Genomic DNA, 17,993 nt, shown 5'->3' on the forward strand with positions numbered 1-17,993 from the left:
TAGCTGTCTTTCTTTCTGAGAGTCTGAGGCCAGGACAAAGAGGTAGCCGCCCCCACCCCCTTTCTTTCCTCTGGGCTTTACAGGTGGCTTCCTGCTCCCCGTGTCCTGACCTGCTGCTTTGCTTGGGGCAGTATTGATGAAGTTCTAGAACCTAGGTGAGGTTTGGTGGGCTGAGGTCCGGAGCCGATGACCAAGAAAGAATTCTTGAGACAGCTCTGGTGCAAAATGGTGGTTTATTAAAGCACAGGGACAGGACCCGTGGGCAGGAAGAGCTGCTGCCCCGGGTTGTGAGGGATGGCAGGTTATGTACCCTGCTGTTGGGGGAAGGTGAGGGGAAGGGAGGTGTCAGTGGAGTTTTCATATGCTAAAGAGGGCCTACAAGGTGCCAGGATGTTCCAGGCCTGCCGGAGGCCTTGCCCTCGCTGCTGGATCAATGTTGTCTTCAGACCAGCCATTAACATTAAGATAGTTGGGAGACTTTTTGGTGGGGTGTCACAATCCTGCTATCTATCGTCTTTGTTAGTGAGATTTAGGACATTTGTAAGCCAAGGGAGACTCCTGTGTAGCAGGATTGTGAGCTCTGCAAGTTAACTATTTGCTTATTGTTCATGGCAGTCAGGGCTGCCTGAGGGATGCTACACTTATGGAGGGGAAAGGGTGAAGAGGGGGTGCAAGGCGCCAGCTTTTGCTTTGTCCTCAGCCAGCCTCCTGCTCCCTCATCAGTATCTCCTGGGCTTGCAGGTGATCTGACGTTTTCTGGTGGAAGCAGCACCTGAGTGTTGTGCTATGGGCAAGCAAACTGGTATGATGATCTCTTTCTGGGGGACAGGGTTCTCTGGAACCTGCCCGTCATCTCTTTTTATGCCCCTGACTTACGGATGAAAGGACCCTGGGCCGGGAGACTGAATTTGGGGAGGGGATCGTGGTGGGTGTCCTTTACTGGTCATGTGATCTGGAGGCACTTTACTCCACTTTCATATATTTTTTTCTCCTCCTCAGTAAAATGGGGCTAAGGCCTGCCTTAGCTCCCTCTGAGGACCATTGTGGGTCCTGAATGAGCCAGTATTCTAGGTCACTGACTTGTAGGCTGCACTGCCTTCGGAAACTGGGGGAGTTTATTGCTCTACAACCTCTAGTCTTTTTCTTCTGCATCCCCATCACTGAAATCAGTGGGTGCCCTTCTGCAGTTCTAATTACATACCGCTGGTAAATCATCCTCCTGTGTCATTGCCAAACATGGCCTTTGTCTAAGCACATACCCCCACAAGGGTTACCCAGCCTGCCTGGAGAACCTACATCCATAAGCACTTCTCAGCACCTTTGCAATCATATCCCAGAACCCTTGAACCCAGGGCAGCCTTGGATTCTGCTGAGTTCCTCTGTCACTTCACAAATGACCAGGGAGGTGGTGCGCCTGAAAAAAGGCAGAACCTGGCCCAGCATTCATGTCTCCCCGCTCTCTTTCTGGTGTTCTTTCCTATGAGAGACTCAGAAAAACAGTGAGAAACTTGGCACAGCAACGATTAGATCTTTATCAAGCAACTAGGGAGGGAAACATAGCACACGTTTTAAAATCCAATGCATGGACAGATTTTGTTTTCAGAAGATGTTAAATCAGTGTGTTGTAAACCAACAGTACATGTCGTGGCTATAGCTGTGAGCCTGGTTATCTGTGTTCACTGGGCATTTGATTTTCATATCAGGAATTCATTGGCCAGTCCTCTGTTGTGAGATTCATGACAACCCCAGAGTCTTAAAGTGGTTTCATGGAGGGGCTGTGCAGCGGGCTAAGGTTAGGTCTGATGCTCTCACCCATGCTGTCTAGCTTCTTGCCTTTCTCGCAAATGCCCGGTTATACTTGACTTTGCACACGCCACCACTCGGCTCCGACACCATGAGGAACTAGTTGTGACTGATGTCATTCATTCTGTCTCAGGAGCTGCCGGATTCACTGAAGGAGCAGACGCACTTGCAAGAATGGCACATCACTAATACCCTGATTCAAATCATTCCTACCTACATTGAGCTGTTTCAAGCGATGAGAATTCTAGATCTGCCAAAAAACCAAATCTCCTGTCTTCCGGCTGAAATTGGTATGTTCACCAGCAGGAGCCTCCGTGCTCTCGTCTGGCAGGCAGGCAGCTGGTGGGCAGGCTGCGTGGAGCTTCCTTTCCCTCGTGGCCCAGGACACTGCTGGGCAGGGCTGTTTCCTTGGTTCCCAGAGCTGCTAGTTCCTTTGCAAGGTCCCCTTGGGGTGGTGATACCACCATCCTGAAAGACCCGCGGATCCCCTTACCCAAGAATCCAACACTGCCACTGGATGCAAACAGCAAGAGGTTTATTGTCACGCAGGTACCGGCGGGTGGTCGGCAGCTCCAGCTAACCGAGCACACCAGGCTGGGGTAGTGCAGGATTTTTATAGACAGGTACAAACAAGTTTCGGGTGGGGCTGAGCTGATTGGTTGACAGTTTGAACAGGCATACTTGGCGTCAGTGAATTGGGTCAGGGGACCGCGCGCGAAAGCAGACAAAGCAATCTTACAGAAGCAGAACTGGCCGGTTAGCCCACGCATGCGAATGAAAGCACTATCAGGATATTGAAGGCCTGGTTACTATCAAGCCAAGGCCACTTTCCCTCTAATGAGGCACTAACATAAAGACAATTGGGAGTCTCCTGGTGGAATGTTACATTCCTGCTATCAAATGTCCTTGTTAGTGAGATTTAGGTCTTAAAAGAAATTTAACTTTATTTACTTTTCCTTCTACCTCCATCTCCTTCGGTTTTTATGGAGGGGAGGGTGACGTTAGGGCTTGAGAAACTGAGTTATGTGTCTTTGGAAATTGAGCTATTGATAAGGCTACTTCTTTGTTGTAAATCTCAAGGACATTTGTAAACCAAGAGAGACTCCTGCCTTGCAGGACTGTGATCTCTGCAAGATAACCATTTGCTCTTATTGTAGGGCAGTCAGGGGTGCCTGTGAAATGTCACACATGTTACCAAGGGGAGTGGGTGGAGAGGGGGTGCAAGGCGCCAGCTTTCGCTTTGTCCTCAGCCAGCCTCCCGCTCCTTAGAGTTGAGGGTTTAAGCAATTTTTCATTTCTTAGCAAAGCATTAGAAGCATTATTATACAGAAGCCAGAAACAGCCGGGTTAAACACAGATTTTCGCTATTCGTTATCCTGTTATGCTGCTTGCTGACTCCCTTATCTATCGTCAGCTAGCTACAGTTTCTCAGTTAGCATAAGCTGGTCATAAAAAGAATGTTAAAACTTGTAGGCTATACTATAGTTCTGACCTGGGGTCCTTCAATCCCACCTGCAGGACTCGGCACAGGCAGACATTTGCCGATGGCTCAGAAACTAGAAGTCTCATGAGTGAACTCTTTGTTTATTTTCTTTAAGTTTTAGAAAGTTACACATGCAATACATGTTCATTGCAAACATAAATGACAACCAATTATTCCCATGTAAGTTTAGCGTAGCCTATTATGTCATTTTGATCAACATTTTATAATTCTCCATCACATTTCTGTTCAGCTGCAGTACCTTATAATGAAGACTACAGTGATCATTACTGCTTCTCTCTCTCTTGGGGTATGAGGGGCAAAAGATGGGGGCTGCCTATAGTTCCATGAAGGATTAACTAGAGAGTAAGCACAAAATGCTGTGATCCCAGACAGAGAAGCTGACATTTAATCAAGGGCTTACAAAACAATACAAAATTATGTTCCTTGTCTCCCCCATCGTCATTATACAAATGTTTTCTCTTTGTCTTGTGTTTGTTGTTAAAAAGACCTTAAAGGATCTTCCCGATGGATGTTCATTTGTTCTGATGACAGGTCGCTTGAAGAATCTGAAAGAACTCAATGTGAGCTTCAACCTTCTGAGAAGCATCCCTCCAGAATTGGGGGACTGTGAAAATCTAGAGAAACTGGATTGTTCTGGAAACCTAGAATTAACGGAGCTCCCCTTTGAAGTAAGAAAGCAGTCATTTTTGCACTATAATTTACTTGTATTTGGTTTAGGACGTGGGATGATCTGGGGAAGGCAGTTCACAAGGTCAGAGTCCATCTTTCTTATATCACGCTTTCTTGACATTTCAGTCACCTTATACCAGTGACTAGAAGGTCTTTCAAAATGTTCTTACACTAGGCCAGGAGCTGAATTTAAGTTCGGAAAAGCTGTCAAGAAACAAACAGGGCGCCTGGGTGGCTCAGTGGATTAAGCCTCTGGCTTCCGGCTCAGGTCATGATCTCAGGGTCCTTGGATGGAGCCCCACATCAGGCTCTCTGCACATTGGGGAGCCTGTCCCCCCCCCCCCCGCCCCCACCTGCTTCTCTGCCTACTTGTGATCTCTCTCTTTCTCTGTAAAAGAAAAAAAAATAAACAACAAAAAAAGAAACAAACAAAACTAGGCAAAACGTCCTGTTTTCATACGAGATATTTTTATTTAATGTCTATTTAATGTCTGATGCCTGTTGTCTGTGATGCAGATCTGGATTTATTTATTCACAGTGGTAAAATAAATTGGAAACAGTTGGAAATAAAGGGGGTAAAATTTTTAAAAGAAGTTAATATATTCACAAAAACTTGTAGGTAACCGAAACAGTCCTAACAGGATTTTAAAGGTCCATTCATTTAAACAACATTCGCTAGTGACTTTTGGTCTGTATTCACTGGAGAAATGATTTAGAATCCCATTCTGATGAAATGGAGCCACTGAGAGGGAAGAGTGTTGCCAAACAAAATTCAACAGACTTCTTATGCTAAAGGGAGATAGAGATCTCATAATCCTGCTGGTAAGGAACAGACTGGAAACAATGTTGCTGGTATGGTGCTGATAAGGCCCTGGTTGCTGATTAGAGTCCCAGATGGGGTGTTACTCTCCTTGCCTGGAAACTTCTTGGCGGGTGGAAGTGACTGCTTCCACGATCGCCCCAGGAAATGCCCAACAGTCCAGGTGAGGGCCACAGTCCAGGAGAGGGTGTCTGCCCAGGGGCGTGACTCTCCTTGAGACTGCTCATTCCCCAGGCCTCCCAAGTTTGTTTGTTTATTTATGTAATTATTTTTAAAATTTTTATTTATTTATTTGACACAGAGAGAGAGAGAGCGTGCCAAAGCAGGGGGAGCGGCAGGCTGAGGGAGAGGGAGAAGCAGGCTCTCCGCTGAGCAGGGAGCCTGAGGTGGGGCTCAATCCCAGGACACCAGGATCATGACCTGAGCCAAAGGCAGATGCTTAACCCACTGAACCACCCAGGTGCCCCCAGGCCTCCCCAGTTTAGAAATTGGCGCAGTCTTCTCTCAGTTGTCCAGGCTGGAAGCAAGACAAGTCGTCTTGACCTCTCTTGCTCCTATACCCTGATTCCACTCTGTAAGTAAGTCCTGTTGAATGTGTCCTTCAGAATAGGTTCTGTGTCTGACCACCACCCAGCACCTTGCCACTGACACCCTGATACAAGCCCGTGCTGTCCTCCATCTGAACTGGAACAGCAGCCTCCTAGGCTTGCCTCTCTGTCCCTTCTCTTTTCCCTTCTCTTTATTGAGATATAATTTATAGATGCCCAGATTCAGTCATTAAGTGTACAATTTACCATAATTCACATTTAGGATATTTCTCTCATTCCCTCAAAATTCTGTCTCTCCTGTTTGCAGTTAATCTGCATGAGTTGGCGGATTAGGCAGCCCTAGGCAACCACAAGTGGGGTTTGTTTTTTTTCCTGGCAAACAGCAATGTCCTGTTGACTCCCCTATATTGACATAGGTGGGAGCAAATGTACCCGGGATAGAGATTTTTAGGCTCTTTGCTTTGAATGGGATTCTGTAAATGCACTGTACTTGTTATACTTCCCCAGTTGGCTCTGTTTTAATAGCTCACTGACTCTCTTTATATATAACTTCACTATTTTCAGACTGAATGGTTCTCACTGGACATAAAGTTCAGCCACCTGTCCAAACTAGGGTTTATTCAAGATAAATAGAAACTCTGTAGCTGAAGACAGGTTGTCTCAGCCTTATGTGTCCAACTTGTATGTATCCAAAGGAAACACACAGCACCCAAGGTTCTGGTCTCTACAGACGCAGGAAAGCACCATTTGCCTGGATGCCATATCCAAATGCTGGCATTAAAACTTTTTTTTTGGTTAAAAACATAATGTTACATTTACCACTGTGACCATTTTTAAGTGTATTGTTCAGTAGGGTTCTATGTATTTGCATGATTGTGCCTGTCTTCATGAGTTGCCTTTCACACAAATAATTGACACAATCCTGAATTCAAGTTCAAACAGACCCGCAAATAGAATGAATGACCCGTGGAGGGAACTAGCAGGAATTTTGAGGCAAAGGTAAAGGTAATGAAACTTCTGTGTAACTGAGTGTTGTATTTATTCTGACTGAATGTCAGATTTTTATCTGGACAGCACTGGAATTTTCAGACAAATTCCCATCCAAGTACTAACCAGGCCCGACCCTGCTTAGCTTCCAAGATCAGATGAGATCGGGCGCATTCAAGGTGGTATGGAGGTAGACTGTAACTACCTTTCCAAAGAATTTATGAGTGCTTTGTTTTGCCCTTGATGAAAGTAGCTAGTGGGGAATTACAAATGCCTGGGAAATCAGGCATTTGTCTTCTTGCTAGTTTGATGCCACTGTGATTTTCCTTATTCTAATTTTCACAGAAGTCTTAACTTATTGAGGATATTTAAAGGAAAGAACTTGGGGCACCTGGGTGGCTCAGTCGGTTAAGCATCTACCTCCGGCTCACATCATGATCCCTGAACCCTGGGATCGAGCCTCACTTTGGGCTCTCTGCTCAGCAAGGAGCCTGTTTCTCCCTCTCCCTTTGCCTGCTGCTCTGCCTGCTTGTGTGTTGTCTCTCTCTGTGTCAAATAAATAAATCTAAAAAAAAAAAAAAGGGAAAGAACTTACTTTTTTTTACAGTCTAAAAAAATGTACCTTCTACATTTATTGTAAAAAGGAGGAAGACAAGAGACTGATGTTAATTCAGTCTTGATTTTTCTGCTGATCTGAGAACACTGGCAACATGGTCAGAGACTTTAGACTGAATTATGGGCACCCCAGACATCTTTTCTGATGCTTATTTACTGTCCCATTACTGTCTTCACATTCATTTTTAGAAATTCAAAACAAGAGCAAAGCTAGAATGTGCCCATTCAAAGGGGTGGGTTTGACCTGTGAGTCACTAAAGCAAATGTAGCAATAGGGAATTAGGTATTCTATTAAGATAAAGAGAGGTATAAGCCTACTGCTTCTTCTTTTGTAGATTTCATTCATTCCTTCTGTTGGTTCAACTGGCTCCATATTGCATATTGCATAACAGTTTTGAAAATGTGTTCTGAAGGGCAGCCCGGGTGTTATCAGTGGACTCTGAAAATAAGTCAGTAAAAGGTAGCTCCTTCTATATAGGTCATGGCCATGACCCAACTTACAAAAACAAATCCAAACATGAGACCCATTTCCTACTTCATTCAATATTCATAGATTTGCATTTGAAATAAAAAAAATGTATGTCCCAATGTATCCAGTTACCATATTAAAACACAAATTATGGAGAAGAGACTTAAAAAAGAGTAGAGATTTCTGATTGCTTGCTCTATCCCTGCATGAGTTCAAATGTGAGTCTTTTTAAGATTTGCCAAAACTCTAGGGTGCCTGGGTGGCTCAGTCTGTTGGGCGTCTACCTTTGGCTTAGGTCCAGAGCCCAGGCTCCTAGGATTGAGCCCCACACGGGGCTCCCTGCTTAGCGGGAAGCCTGCTTCTCCCTCTCCCACTCCCCCTGCTTGGGTTCCCTCTCTCGCCGTATCGCTCTCTGTCAAATAAATAAATAAAATCTTAAAAAAAAAAAAATCTGCCAAAACTCCTTGTGGCCGTCTTGAAGTCATTCTATTTTTTAAGGCTTGTGCTTTTTGTTTTCTGTGACTTTGCACATGCTTGCTGCTCCCTACCTGGAGTTCCCTTCTCTATCTTTTCCCTTTTGGGGGAAACCTCAGGACCCGTGCAAAAACTCCATTCTCCGTGAGATCTTTCTTGACCTTTTCCCTTATCCTACTGTGACATTGGGTCATTAGCCCCTTCTGTCTGTGCCGCTGACCGCACCCAGTTGAAAACTTCTTCACGTTAGTTCTTGCTACATTAGATGGCATTGCTTATTTTTGAAGTGTGAACTCCTGGTAGGCAGCCCCGGTGTGCTGCCCGTCATGGAGCGCGTCGTCAGTGCTCCAAAATGTATATTCTCCTGATCTGTGTTGTGTATATTCTTAGAAGGGCCTTTGGGAAGAAATATCACCTGGAAATTATTAGTTGAACATACCTGCACTTACAAAAGTAATTAGAATGTGTTGTTATTCCTTTCTAGTTAAGTAACTTGAAGCAAGTTACGTTTGTAGATATCTCAGCAAACAAGTTTGCCAGTGTCCCGATCTGTGTCCTGAGGATGTGTAATTTGCAGTGGTTGGATATCAGCAACAATATCCTGAATGACCTGCCCCAAGATATAGACAGGTAGCTACTTGCATTCTGAAGGTGAGGTGTATGAATTAGTTACTAATGCCTTAACTGCCGTTTTAACGTTTTAAACAGGCATAACACACGAATGGTCTTTGAAATCAGTGTATTTTCCAAGAGTTTATTGTTTCTGGGAAATGAGTTTCGTTCTTTAGATAATGAGACAGTTTCTAGTTTCCAGCCTCGTAAGTGTGCGTGCATTTGAACACATCTCTGTTGTCTTGGTTGTCTCTGTTGTCTTTTAATTTCCTTGAGTCCTCAACAGAATGACATCATTAACTTTACCCCGTAGACATAGCAAAGTATCTTTATTATATATGGAATAGAAACGTATCACTCTATGTCTTTATATATATGTTACATACGGAAGAGGAACATTTCTAAACTCTGTTTAGAATGCCAGTGACGGTAATTTTTATTGGTTTCATTTATTGATTTATCACACATGATCTTTCAAGCAAATCGATATGATTGGTAAAGTTTTTCCAATCATATCCTTGTATTTTGTGCTTAAAAAATAATTGGACTGGGCTCTCTGGCTGGCTCAGTCAATAGGGCATGAGACTCCTGATTGTGGGGTGGTGAGTTCAAGCCCCACGATGAGCATAGAGCTTACTTAAAGAAAAAAAAATTACACTGAGCATGTAAGATCCATTCATTCACTCATTTCATTCATTCATTCATTCCACCAATGATACTAGGGTCCTGTATGGCAGGCCCAGAGTTTAAAATAGTGAATGAAACAAAATATCTGACCTTTTGGGATCCAGAATCTCCTTTATAAAGATAGTGCATAATAAGTAAGTTGTCATGACCCAGAAGCCAAACTGACTTAGTTCCCAAGGTCACTTACATGACCTTTTTCTTCTCCTGGTACGTGTGATGTATATCCGTGCTTTCCAGTTTTGGGAGACTAAGTGGGAATCGTTTTAGTCTGAAACACGAGTCAAACTCTGTGAAATATTTGTAGGCTCAGTCAAGATTTTGGAAATGCATGCAAGGAGAAAACTGGGTCGGGGCCGGGGGCAGGGGGGGAGTCGCCAAGTTAGAATAAAACGGAAAACAAATAAAACAAATCCAGAGCACATTTTGCTCATTTCCTTTTCACTTGACAGATTTCTTTCCATTTTAAATTGAGAAGATATGATAGGGGAGGAATATTGGCCTTTCAAGATAGATACCAGGAAATATGTGGCCCAGATCTGTTCATTCTTGGCCCCAGTTCCAGTATAGTTCCTTTCCCATCCTTTCCTGACCCCTTGGAGAGGGTCAGGTCAGACACTTGGAGAGATGTACTGAGGGTCAGGTCCTAATTCTAAAGTCCGCTTATCCTCGTAAGGGTCACATATATAAAATAAACTATGTAGGGATTTCGTACCAGAATTTATTTGCCATTTACTTTGGTTTTTTTTTCCACTATGAGGTTAATCGTTATCTAATTCCCTTATCCCCTTTACTTTTTCTTAGGCTAGAAGAACTGCAGACTTTTCTCTTGTATAAGAACAAGCTGACCTATCTTCCTTATGCCTTGCTTAACCTAAAGAAGCTCACCTTGCTAGTCGTCAGTGGGGACCATTTGGTGGAGTTCCCGACTGCCCTGTGTGACTCATCCACACCTTTAAAGTGAGTAGATTCCCCCATAGAGACTTTCACACACAAGGTAAGGAGGACCTGCAGCCTGGGCGCTCACCTGTCTCAGGAACCAGATAGGATGGTTCTTGCACTCAGATGACCTGAGCCTGGTTCACAGACGTTCCGAGGCCTTTGTACAGGATTTTGAAGTTGTTGGCCAATGGCATGAGGAAGTAAATCTCAGAGGATTTCTGGACAAATGCTACTGCTGTTTGAAGTGTGAAAAAACACACGCCCAGGGCTCCCTGGTTGTCTTACCCTTTTTGGATTTCCTTAAAGGAACCTGTAAACCGCCCCAAACTAAGAAAAACCATCCCAGCAAATGTGATACAGCTTCTCATCTGGCCTGAGACATTGAATAGTCTTTCTTACCTTGGAAGGGAACTTGAAAAGCCATAGCACCCTCCCTCCCCTGAAGCTGACTCCAGGCCACCTTGACATGCTGCTGCTCCAGTGAGAGCCCCCTCCGTCCTGTGTCCAGGGACTCGCCTGCCTTAAACATTAGGTGTTTGCTAAAACCATGACTCCAGGGGTGATTTCCCAGAAATGTCCCGTTCTTTCAGTGATAAGTGCTCACCTCATCATAACTCTTCCTCATCTTCTGATCCTGGCAGCAAGATGCATAGCAGACAAAAATAGAGAAGCGAACTATTGCAAAGAGAGAGACTAAATTCATTCCTGTGTAAGCACAAGATGAACAGGGATATGACATCTTCTCCCCACTGGCCCACCATATTCCTTCCACTGGAATGGGTCTCCCGCTGCTCTTGGCTGTCCTAGGAATGTCTTTGGGACGCAAGGAGGTCAAAGAGGTGTTGAGTATTTGGAAAGACATACTTTGTCTTTTCTGGATGAAAAGGCATTAAAAGATGTGATTTCTTCCAAAAATTATACATCAGTGTAATGTAATTCCAACCATAACTCCAGCGGGATTTCTTTTTTTGGAGCTTGAACAACTGATTGGAAAGTATATCTGAAAGGCAAAAAGTTAAGAACAGCCACGATAATTTTGGAAAACAAGAGTAACAGGACAGAATTTGCCTTACGGAGAATGACAATATGTTTAAATGTATAAGACTCAAAATGAGGTGGTGCTAGGCAGTGATTTGTAGATGAATTATTAGAACAAAGAGGGTCATACTGAAAGTGATCCTAATCTGTGATACAGGGATTTTCATAAACCAGTGGGGAAGGTCTGAGTGACTTAATACACCTTTAAGGAAGTTGGATAATTAGGGAAAGACAAAGCCCATTCTTCCCTTGACAACATCAGAAAGCTTATGGCCTATAGCCATATTTTTGCTGTGTGTCATATAGGGATACATCTAGAATAACCCAGAGATTAGATATAAAAAGAACAAGAAATGCCATGTTAATGATGGTAGATTGACCATGTGTCAATCTACACTTATCCCTCTTGAGATCCTATTGAGATGAGGAATAAAATAAAACCTATAAGTCCCCATGATGGAGAAAGCAAGGGAATGCCTTCACAAATTGAGAGATACCACACACTTTGGGAGACATACAGCAGACGGAACAGTGGTGACTGATAAAAATAGAATGGAGCAGGTTCAGAGACCAAATCAAGAAATTAAGCCCATTGGCCCTGGAGAACTCTGAAGAAGCGTGTGGTCAGAAATTCCAGGTCCAGGCTGGGGCAGATCGAGGCAGGATACTAAAAAACAAAAGGACAATTTCATGTACACAGATGATCCCCCGCCTTCTAATCTCCTCCTCAGTTCCACTGCACAGACCACTCAGCATCTGACCAAAAAGCCTGAGGTGTCCTCTAGGATGGCCCTGGGGGAAACCCCCAGAGTTTCGTGTTCGGAGACTTCCCAGGGGACTGGCAACTGCTTGTCCCCATGTTCACCCATGGTGGGCTGGCGCTGGGGCAAAAACAATTTGCATGTGTGGGTGCTCAGCCAACATGCTGGGGTCTCAGCCTCAAACGTGAAGGCATCACTGACTCTTTCCAGATAATTGTCACAAAGACACAAATTTTTCAATTTTGGAATCAACCTGCAGGCAAGATAGAAATGTTAAATATGGTTTCAGAACAGAGTGCAGATGGTGTTGGTGTTAACGGTATGAAAGTGAAGTACATGATGTTTGTGAGTGCTTTGAATGCATCAGAGAATAAGATGGCTTGATGAGTAGATCGAGAGGTGGATAAATGGATGGTTGTGTCCTAAAACAGCTGCAGTAAAATCTTAGTTGGTGGGGACAGGGGTGTTCACTGTAGCTTTTTTTTTTTTTTTTTACTTTCCTAAATGTTGGAAAATCTTCATAATGGGATGTTGAAAAAGTGAAAATATAGATCATAAAAATTGGGAGGTGGTAAGGTTGGGGAACGGAAGAGAAGGAAAGGAATACCTCTGCTTGATTAAACAACAGTGAAGTATTAGTCCTGCATAAAAGAGAATTCCCCGTAGGATAAGTAAAAATAGTGATTGACCCATGAAAGAGATTGCTTCTGGGGGATCTGAGACAGAGGGTGAGTGAGAGACTGTGGTTTTAAATAAAACAGTATCCTTGCAAATTTTAAAATACTTAGAGTGATTATTCTGATAAAACATTAAAGAATGATAAAATATAGGCTTTTTTTTTTGGATAGGGACGGATGACAAAAATTAACTCAATGAAAGAACTTGTAAAGGGGGCACGTGGGTGGCTGAGTTGATTAAGCTGCCGCCTTCGGCTCAGGTCATAATCTCAAGGTCCTGAGATTCAGTCCTGCATGGGGCTCCCTCTCTCTCTCCCCTGCTCACTCATGCTCTTTCTCTGTCTCTCTCTTTCTCAAATAAATAAATAAAATCTTAAAAAAAAAAAAAAAAAGAGCTTGCAAAGGAAAAGTTGTATGGTTCGATCCACAAAGACATTAGAACTTTTTTGCTTTCTCTGCATTTAGTCATTAAATAAAATTACAAGGAAAATGAACTGGGAAATATATGTGCTAAAAATAGAACAGATGGGCTTTATCTTCCACATGTCTGGAGCTTCCGCAAACCAATGAGAACGATACCACCCAAGCCAGCAGGGCCCACACTTGCATCTGGAGACTGTTCAAGGGATTTCCAAGTTTGAATTGAAATAATTACACTGCCTTTCACAGCAAAACATCTTTCAAAACTGTGAGGACAGGTGATCAACTGTCATTTTAGTTTCTCTCCTTGGGCTTCTTTTTGGGTTGGAGTATCCATCTTTTCAGTTGAAAGGAAACTGACCATCCGAGTTCTTTATAATTTAACCCAACCCCTTCTTAGAGTCTGAATCCATTCACTGGGATTAACACCAACCATAGTAGGACACTATCTAGTGTGAACGTTCTGACAGAGAGCAAGTGTTAATGTCCATCTCAAGGCCTCTGACGGGGCCACTGTCCTCCGTCTGTGGCTAAGTAACTCTCAGTCCTCCAGCAGGCTTCTGAGCAGGACTGATTCCATAATCTTGTTGGATTATTCCATGGGGCAGTTCCACTGGTAGTGTCAACATTAAGTGGTCCTCTGTGACCTTCAAGGATAAGTAAGAGGTTGACTTTTTCTAAGAGGAATTCTGTGGTGAAACATGTACAGGTGAAAATGTGATATTGTCTGTATTTTCTTGAATAGATTTGTAAGCCTTATGGACAATCCTCTTGATAATACCCAGTGTCAAGATGGCGTTGAAGTGATGGAAAGTGAACGAGATCGTCAATGCTTTGATAAAGAATTTTTGAAAGCCTATCTTGAAGATGTTAAAGAAAGAGGTATGCTAATAATATTTAAAATTATTTTAGGGGTGTCTGGGTGGCTCAGTCGGTTAAGCATCCAACTTTTGATTTCTGTTCAGATCTTGGGGTCATGACCTTGGGGTTCTGATATCAAGCCCTGCAATTGGGCTCCGTGCTCAGTGCAGAGTCTGCTTCTCTCTCTCTCTCTGCCCCTCTCCCGGCTCACTCTCTCTCAAATACATACATACATACATACATACATACATACATAAGATCTTAAAAAAAATAAAATTCATTTAAATGAATATATGGAGTTCCATGTACTCAAGCAACATGAACCCATAATGCTAAAAAGCTAGTTGGCTAATTGGTTATTTTTCCACGTACCATATATATTTATAGAAATTATATATTTATATAATTTATAATATTTATATACATTTATGTAATTACATATTATATGTAAATTATATTATATATGTATATACACACACATAATTTTTTCTTTAAATATCAAATTTTTTCTAGTGTACTTGAATACTTGATACATCATCCACTATTTGACAGAGAGGCCTGGAAACATACGCTTGAGACGTTGCCTTACTGACTATACATGAGTTTTTAACAAAATGGCATTGACAAAAGAGTATCTCCGTTAATGGGAAAATAAGATTCCATTTCAAGATCCATTTAAATGCAACTTTAGAAAAAGGTGTTTCTTACATAAATCAAGGTCCAATTGTATGAAAAATCACCGAAGGAAAAAACAGGAAAAAACGGTGGCAGACTAAGTACCTAGATCCCTTTAGCTTTGGTTTTCCACAGGGTGGTGATAATACAGAGGAGCACAGGAGGTCACAGGACTCAGGAAAGGGTGGGAAGAGATTCCCCCAGGGGCTGTTTCCTAAGCGTTCTAGAAGGTAGAAGCCCTTCCTTCAGCTGCAAGTACACAAACACAGGAAGAAGGCATAAGTCACCCTTTGTTCTTCTAATCACCACCTCCTTCCTTGGTATGGCTGCCCATTCATAGACTAAGTATGATCGGTCACATTCAGATATTCAGGGGTTTCATGAGAGGAATGAAAAATACCATTTATTTGGCAAATTAAAAAATTTTTTTAAACTAAATTATTAAATCTCTCTGCAGTTACCTCTATTCCATTTGACTATCCCCAATCTTGAAAGCTGAAATAGTGTGAAATAAATGAGAAATTTATATGAAACATGAAACAAATAGCAGAAACATTGATTTTGTCAAAATTTATTTTTGGGTTGCAAAAGTTTCCTCTTGTGAAAACCTTTATTGTTGTATTTTATAGATTTATTCATAATTACATTTTGAGTTATTATTTAAAAAAATACATGAAAGAATTAGAGAAAATAGGTAGTTAGCTTTGGATCTGTTGGTCAGTGATAAAATAATTTGCTTTGTAAGGTTAACTTTAGTGATAATAGCTTTTGAATTCATTCACTTATTTCTAAATAATTGTAATTCTGTCTTCCATATATTCATATTGGTTCATATGATATTGCCAATACTCAGCTGGTTTTTAATTTTAATTTAATTTAATTTTATTTCTTTTCAATGTACTTAGCTGGTTTTAGCCAGAATCCATAGCTAAGTGGAAAAAAGTAGCTTTAGTGAGTTATGCTGACCTCCAAACCCATGTGATATAAGAATGATGAGCAAGTGAAACCCTTTGCTGGTCCTCAAGCATCAGCAACCCTAAGAATCACTTGCAGGCCCCACCCTCAGAGATTTTTGACTCAACACCTCTGGGGTAGGACCAAGAATGTGCATTTCTAACAAGGTCCTGGGTGATGTTGGTGCCTTGGGTCTGGGAGCCTCACTTTGAGAGGCACTGGTATAGACCATCCTTTGACAAAATTTGGCTATGAACGGAGAGTGGGCAGTAACCAGTGGGAAGAGCAAGACTGAGTAAAAGGGTACTTACTAAGATCATGCTCAGTTTAGGAATAGTGCAAGCTTTGCTTATAAACCTTTTGCCCTTCCACCTGGGGTCTTACCTGCTATCTCAGGTCCTTGGCCATCTATTTCTGTTTTAGTCAATTTTTATTATTTTTAGGGTTATACAGTTTCTCAGATTCTGATGTAGCTGTGTCAGTTTGTTGGAAAGATTGCAAAAGAATGAGGGTTAATAATTCTATCTAAATATTTCTTCTTCTTCTTTTTTTTTTTTTTTAAAGATTTTATTTATTTGACAGACAGAGATCACAAGTAGACAGAGAGGCAGGCAGAGAGAGAGAGGCGGGGAAGCAGGCTCCCTACCGAGCAGAGAGCCTGATGCTGGGCTCGATTCCCGGATCCCGGGATCATGACCTGAGCTGAAGACAGAGGCTTTAACCCACTGAGCCACCCAGCCACCACCACCCCCCCCCCCTTTTTAAAAGATTTTATTTATTTACTTGATTGAGAGAGTGGGATAGCACAAGCAGGGGGACCAGTAGAGCTAGAGGGAGAAGCAGGTTCCCCGCTGAGCAGTGAGCCGGATTCAGGGCTTGATCCCTGGACCCCGAGACCATGATCTGATGAACCCAGGTGCCCCAGATCTAAATATTTCTAAAGCATGACTAAACATTTGTGAAAGCTGACTTAATGTTGATAGATAAATCCATTCACCTCCATATTTTAACCTGGGAAGGATAGTAATTTGTTGGTTAGCATGAGCAATGGTTTGTAGCTACACTTTGTGGTAAAATGGGGAATGGTTGAGTATCTTTGTTTCTTTTGTTACAGAATCTGTTCCCAGCTATACCACCAAAGTATCTTTTAGCCTTCAGCTTTGATACCATCCATCAGAAGACTGCAGAATCTCCCTGTGCTGCTGAGCTATAAATCTTGGTGTCCTCGAATAATGGTTTGCGCTTAAGGACAAAGTCTAGAAACCACAGTCCTAGTTAGGAAAAATGATTTTCAGATTTCACATTTGTGAATACTTCTCTCAGTGGACTGGAGAATTGATAAATGGGTTTATATATAAAGGTTCATTTACATATACCTTTTTTTTCCCAAATAATGCACCTTTAATATTTTAGAAAATGTGTTATTTTTTTAAATTAAAACCTAGAGACCAAAATCTGAAGTTGATTGCACTGTTTTTAGGAATACAGGGATAAAGGGGTTGTAAAAAGAGCATTTATATGGGACTAGCCAAATAAGATTTTATTTTGAAAGAGTTTTAATGAATTATTTCTTTTATTGAGAAAAGCTTCCCTTGGGTTAATACAAATTGCTATTTTCATATGTTTTAATTGTATTTTCTAAGTGTAGGGTCTTAGGAAACACTTTAAGTATAATTTGGGCATTGAAGGTAGAAAGAAGGGCTGGATTGTCTGCTCTTGTATTGGGCACAGGACACTCAGATGGTGCGCTGGTGGTTTTCACAGAGGCGCTGTGGTCCTGGCTGGTCCTGGGAAGACTTACATGATCTACATGGATGGTCTTCTTATCCTGAGTGGGTACTTCATGGGTCTCAGGACACACCTTAGAACAGGGAGCAGAGACAGCACCCTCAGGGACCCCTCCTCCAAGGTGGCTGTGCAAGGTAGCAGGGATGACTAGTCTGTACCAGTGAGGACGCCCTAGCAAAACTTCCTGACAGGTGCCACAGGAGGCTCTGCCCAGGCCATCATGCTGCAGCCCACAGGGAGCTCATGAGACTGTTTTTTGTTGGCAAAGATGGGAGTCATGATAGGGCTTTGGACTCCTACATCATATCATCTGATTTGGAGAGAAATTGTACAAATATTTATTTTTATACCACTGTTTTAGGCTAGAGGAAACAGGATTGTAAGTAGAAGATAAGTCTTAACGAACAGCTTCTGTGATTAAGAAAGAAAAAGTGCATATATTCACGTTTATTCCTATATGAATTGACTCCCACATGGTCTAATTCAGTGCCATCCAGTAGAATTTTCTGCAGTGATGGAAATGTTCTGTATCTGCACTGTCCAGATGTAGTGACCACCAGACATACATGCTTTTTGACTAATTGGATAATGACTGATATAACTGAAGAACTTTTAATTAATTAAGGATTTTTTTTTAGATTTTATTTATTTATTTGACAGAGAGAGATCACAAGTAGGCAGAGAGGCAGGCA

At 42.3% G+C, this 17,993-nt stretch overlaps 1 protein-coding gene across 2 annotated transcripts in view; it reads left to right on the plus strand.

Moving 5' to 3' along the window:
- The window catches only part of LRRC2 (leucine rich repeat containing 2), a 44,752-nt gene extending 26,759 nt beyond the window's left edge, over window positions 1-17,993 (plus strand). For both annotated transcript variants that reach the window (XM_045080740.1, XM_045080733.1), the window contains exons 4-9: window positions 1,937-2,093; window positions 3,839-3,975; window positions 8,374-8,519; window positions 9,990-10,145; window positions 13,769-13,905; window positions 16,628-17,993. In XM_045080740.1, coding sequence (XP_044936675.1) covers window positions 1,937-2,093; window positions 3,839-3,975; window positions 8,374-8,519; window positions 9,990-10,145; window positions 13,769-13,905; window positions 16,628-16,677 — 783 coding nt within the window. In that variant the 3' untranslated portion in view covers window positions 16,678-17,993. The remainder of the gene's footprint in view (window positions 1-1,936; window positions 2,094-3,838; window positions 3,976-8,373; window positions 8,520-9,989; window positions 10,146-13,768; window positions 13,906-16,627) is intronic.

Source organism: Mustela putorius, unplaced genomic scaffold (genome assembly GCF_011764305.1).
Source record: "Mustela putorius furo isolate JIRA1106 unplaced genomic scaffold, ASM1176430v1.1 tig00000095_pilon_pilon_pilon, whole genome shotgun sequence".
In the NCBI taxonomy this organism is placed as follows: Eukaryota; Metazoa; Chordata; class Mammalia; order Carnivora; family Mustelidae; genus Mustela; species Mustela putorius.